This window comes from Limulus polyphemus, unplaced genomic scaffold, assembly GCF_000517525.1.
Source record: "Limulus polyphemus unplaced genomic scaffold, Limulus_polyphemus-2.1.2 Scaffold1423, whole genome shotgun sequence".
In the NCBI taxonomy this organism is placed as follows: Eukaryota; Metazoa; Arthropoda; class Merostomata; order Xiphosura; family Limulidae; genus Limulus; species Limulus polyphemus.
In genome coordinates, this window is record NW_013667033.1 from 95,873 (window position 1) to 101,516 (window position 5,644).

General features: G+C 31.4%; 1 protein-coding gene across 1 annotated transcript in view; it reads left to right on the forward strand.

Annotated features, from left to right (window-relative positions):
- The window catches only part of LOC106463493 (synaptic vesicle 2-related protein-like), a 40,766-nt gene that overhangs the window by 20,709 nt on the left and 14,413 nt on the right, over positions 1 to 5,644 (forward strand). The window contains exons 9-10 of the mRNA XM_022391008.1: positions 3,259 to 3,338; positions 5,065 to 5,172. Of these exons, the coding sequence (XP_022246716.1) occupies positions 3,259 to 3,338; positions 5,065 to 5,172 (188 nt within the window). The remainder of the gene's footprint in view (positions 1 to 3,258; positions 3,339 to 5,064; positions 5,173 to 5,644) is intronic.

Consider the following 5,644-nt stretch of genomic DNA (forward strand, 5'->3'; position numbering starts at 1 on the left):
AATAAGCAATCCTGAAAAATATTTGGGGGTGCTTAACTTTTTTCCAGGTGTATACTTAAACTAAAAATACTGTTTTTCGGAATACTGTTGATTCTTATACTTCCTTGTAAAGTCGAACATCAATACTGCTGTACAACTTTGCAGCCAGAGGCTCAGTGTGTCGATTTATAACTCTAAAAATCAGGTTTCGATACTCGTGGTGGGCACTGCACAAATAGCCTATTGTGTAGCTTTTCGCTTAACAACAACCAAACAGCCAAATTTATAAACTTGGTTTTAAAAGGCGCAAAATAACTAAAAATCTTGTTTTGTGAAAAGTTTTAAAAATATTTATGTCAAAAATTAACTGTTTTAATAACTTAGTATAACTCTGTTATATCTCCCGTTACTGTACAATGTAACATATTGCTCCTTGACTTTATAAATATAATACAAAAAATTCAAATGGATCAAAGAGAACATAAAGTCAAGTATGCATTAATTAAAAAAAACGACAAAAAACAATAGCAGCAACTTCTAAAGCAGGGCGGCCAGGCATGGCCAGGTGGTAAGGGAGCTCGACTCGCAATCTGCGGGTCGCGGGTTCGAATCCCCGTCACACCGAACATGCTCGCCTTTTCAGCCGTGGGGGCGTTATAATGTGACGGCCAATCCCACTATTCGTTGGTAAAGAGTAGTCCAAGAGTTGGCGGTGGGTGGTGATGACTAGCTGCCTTTCTCTAGTCTTACACCGCTTACCAATTTGTACTGAAAATTAGCGGAACCTTTATTATTTCATCTGTGGTTTTATTCGGTTAACCTGTACAAAAGAAGTTGATATTTTCTTTTTGTCTGACATATCGAGAACCCTCAAAGTTATTGCATTGGAATTGTGGTTTCTGCAAGTTGATACATAAGGCTCACATCAGGGATTCAGATTGAGTTTGTTTCATTTTAAGTGTGAAGCATAGTTAGTGAAGCATTGGCTCCAACCTGTTTTTATGAAAAGCAATAGTTGGACAATTGCTCATTAAAGTTCTAGCCTCTCTACTTTTGCAGATGTGTTGACTACAATTTTACTATCTTTGAGAATACTGATCAGGTTCCTAACTTTTTACAATGCTTAAATAGTAAACATGGTAGTATTAAGTTTAATGTTGAAAATCAGGAGGATCATAAGCTTCCATTCCTGGACACACATATAAATAACAATAATGGACATTTTAAATATGAAATTTATTATAAAAATAATTTAATTGGATTGTTTTTTAATTCTGAGAGTTTTATTCCCGATGTTTTTAAGGAGAGTTTACAGAAAATACTTTTTCATAGTGCTTATGAAATATCCAGTATGTATAATAATTTACATAAAGAATTTATAAGTATTATGAAATTCTTATGTAAAAATGACTTTCCAAATCATTTTGTAGATATAATAATTCGATGTTATTTTAATAAGCGAAGTGTACTAAAATATTGTATTCATGATTTATCTATTAGTTTACTTTATATGTGCAAATATTCATTGATTATTAAATGTCAGCTGAAGAATATCATCTGCAGGGTATACCCACAGATAGTGTTGATGTGCATTTTTAAATAATTGTTGCCTTAGCTATTTTTGCAAATTTAAAGACAAAATTATACTTCTTCATTCCTCTTTTGGTGTGTATAAATATACTTGTTCTTGCTGCCAAGAGGGTTATATTGGTTCTACCAAAAGAAAGTTAATAACTGTTAGTCATTCATGACTGTTTCAGTTTAAGAGTATTGTGAGTGTTAAAGTTAACTATTTTTACAAGCGATGATTATATTTGTTCCACCAAATGAAAGTTAATAACTGTTAAACATACATGACTGTTTCAGTTTAAGATTATTGTGAGTGTTAAAGTTAAATATTTTTAGAAGCGATGGTTTGTTGCAGGTTTTTTCACGTAACTGTTTACGAATTATACATTGTGTAGTCCAATAGTTATGAATTGGCGATTGTTATATTATTGCATCATGTTACTAGAACCTTCTGAGTTTTTCTAGTTGTTTTAATTGAGTATTATTGCATCATAATATCTCGTAGTGTATGGAATGTTGTAGATCTTTGTTCGGGTATAAATACTCGTAGAAAATGTAGTTCGATGGAAATAGATTTAGATTGAGGGATTGTGAGTTTAGCCATAGAGAGCATATAGTGGCAGTTTTTAAAGTGAAATTTTCACAGATCGTATTGTAGTAACAGAGTAGAGAATAATAATTCGTCTTGTCAAATTGTTTTCTAAAATAGTTGAAGCAGCCTGTGTGGACTTTGACGAAAAAGAAACAATTATTTTAAGCTCTGAATAAAACTATGATAACCAAGAGTGTAACGAACATTTGTATATATGTTTGACTTGTTTTAATATATCATTCTAAATCAAGTGGATTGTGTTCTGTCTCTTCAGTGTTGAAATTTATCGCCAACAAGTAACAGATACCTACTCTAAAGAATCGCGGCCTATACATAAAACATCTCAATAAATCGCACTAAAGAACATGCTGATACCAGATCTCTAGTCAAGTCTAATATACTTACACACGCCCTAGTTGAATGTGATGTTTCTGTAAAATCTAATTTGTGTAAGGTCTTGGCTAGGACCAATGATGAACACAGTCTCCTCATCAAGGAGACTTTGCTGATTTATAAAGTGAGGCCCAAGATCAACGATTTCAGTATTGCTTGTAACTTATTAGTAAAGCTTCAAAACGTAACTATTGAAGTTGTTTGTGTAATGATTGGGATTTCAAAGTCGTATTTTAGTTATGTAGAATGAAGTGAGAGTTTGTAAGTTAAGTTATTTTTACTTAGTGGTTTCATTTCACTTAAAATAATCTATATGAAGGAGTACATGGCCCAATGGGAATATTCTATATTAAAGTCTTGATTAGTTGTTTTTGTTCTTACACTCTCTATTTAAAGCTTCAAAGTACACTCTATTACTTGTCCATTGTACTATATTTTTGTGTACTGTGTAGTGGAGTACAGTTTATTTGTACTGTTAATTGTGAATCACTAAATATTTTGCTTTGTATAAACCTATGTCTTGGCTCCTACTTTGTGACTTAACTGTCACAACTCGTTGGTAAAAATACACCCCGATCCGAGAAACTCCAGTTTTTCGCGGGCCTAACTTTACTGCTTATTTTTTTATCATCCGCGAGATTCCACAAAAGTTATTTTTTATTTAAGTTTATCAAAGATTATTATGATTATCATATTTTTCTTAGGCAAGGCTTTTTATATTCTAGGTTTTTCCTAACGTTTGTATACTACGGCATTGTTCTTCTGACTCCAGAAGTGATTTTACATGGCGGACTGCCAATAAAAAGTAGGTAGACTTTATACTGATAATTATCCGAAATGTCACCTATGTAGTATTTGAACATAGTATTGATATTAAATACTAAAGAGCCATTTGAATGTAGTTTTATTAGTTCAAATCCTAGTGAAATTATAAAGTTTAATGCTTACTTGTGTAAGTTTCATAACCAAATACTTATTAAGTGTTTGTTACATATTAGAATTTCAAATAGTCCAAAACCGAATTAATTGATAATTCAAATTTAATAGTTAAATTGTACTTTAGATTTGGTGTTTCAATATATGCCGAGATATGGTCAGTTTATGATATTTGCCAACGATATTGATACACACAGTTTTCTTTTTTAACACAAATATGTTTTAATATACACACAACAATATAATTTACAATAACTATTATTACAAATAAGTATTACAACCAATGACTTATAAACAAGAGTTTCACAAACTTACAAGCAATATAAAGTCTTCTTTCTTATTTGGAACTTCCTTGATATCTTATCGAGGGTTCACGATGAGTGAGTTAATTACGAGTTGATGTAGGTACGATTCGCTTAAAGGGAAGCCAGCTAGCTTTGTCCTTCGTTATTTATCGGCCACATACGTCGAGTTTCCACGATGAATTTATATAATTTTTTGGGTAAAAATACTAATGTCCGATGAGAATCCACTGAAGTTAAATAATTTGTAATGTTCGAACTTTGTAAAGTTTCCTGGTCAAATATCTGAAGTTTTCCGATTGATAAGCGTTATAATAATCACAGTTATAGTTTCCAAAGTTTATAGCACCCTGACTATAGCGAACTAATAATAGATACTCTCTTTTGGTGCGGTGCGTTAGTTATATTTATAGGCATGTAGAGGTTTTCTAGAAATTTCAGTTTTACGTAACAACACTGGGGCTAATACAAGTATTTACATACACTCATCTATTGTTGATTTTTACTCTCAATAATCTTCTACAGCTTTGGAGAATAGACGGGAGTTTTGCAATACATATTCAACAGTATAAGCTATGCATGTTTCTAAATATAACTTTAATTTAAACAAACGTTCATATTAAAATAAATATATAATAACAAATTCGTTACATGTTATAATCTTTATGATATGTTAAGAGAGGGAGTGGATAAGAAATTGATATAACTTACATAAAGCCTCATAATTAAGAAGTATTTGTTGTTTGATTTTGTGTAATAAGTTCTCTTCGTTAATGATAACCAAGTTGTATGTAAAATCTTTTATGTCTTCCTTAATTTTCAAAACCTTAATTTATGACTAATATCTTAACTTTCTATCAATGAGAGTATTGTGTTATTAAGATAAGCTGACTTAACATTTATATTTCATAGTCCGTTATACACGACTAAAGATCTAGCTTCTATTTATGCTATTAACAATTGTTTTATTCTCGGAAATGAAACTCTTAACTTGATGAAAATTAAGAAAATCACTTCATAAAACACACTCTCTCTAAACTCATTTCCTCCTGTTGTTTTTTAACAAACATTAATGACGTTTGGTAAAATATGTGCAAGGTCAAGAACATAGGGTAGGTTATACAGAGTTTTCCAAGTAATATATTTATTTGACAAGTTTAACAAAATAAATTTACTTTTGTGTGTAAAACACCTTTACATATTAAATATTTAATGACCTGTAAGCTTTAACAATATTTAGTACTTATTAAGGAACGTTTGAAAAACGATATTCAGTACATTTTTTCTCTACAGCTAGCCAACCTGCAAACTTGACTGTTCCAGAATATTACATGCCCTGTAAACCACTCTTGCTCTCTGACTACATCAGTCTACTCTTGACCACAGCAGCAGAGATCCTTGGTAATACGTAATAAATGTGTGCATAAAAAACATATAGGTTAAGCTAGACTGTTCTTTTTTTTATGATGAATTTTAAAATTTTAAATTTGTTGAAAGTATTGTATTACTAGTGCTTCTTAAATTGAAACCCAGTAAAGGTTTCAGTAAGAATACCTCATGACTAAGTTAAGTTGATTTTTGTTAATTTTTTTCATAAACATTGGTCTTCATTTAATTTTTACATTTTATTTACATTAATTTTACATTAGAAGAAAAAAGAGAGAGAGAAAGCAATTTGCAAGTGTAAAGCTTAAGTTTGTAATGAGCTCATCTTCAGAATCTATTATTACTTTGTGAAAAAATAATTTGCCAACTTCTTTCTTTCGTCCTCAAAAAAGGCCCGGCATGGCCAGGTGGATAAGGCGCTCGACTCACAATGTGAGGGTCGCGGGTTCGAATCCGCATCCCACCAAACATGCTCGCCCTTTCAGCC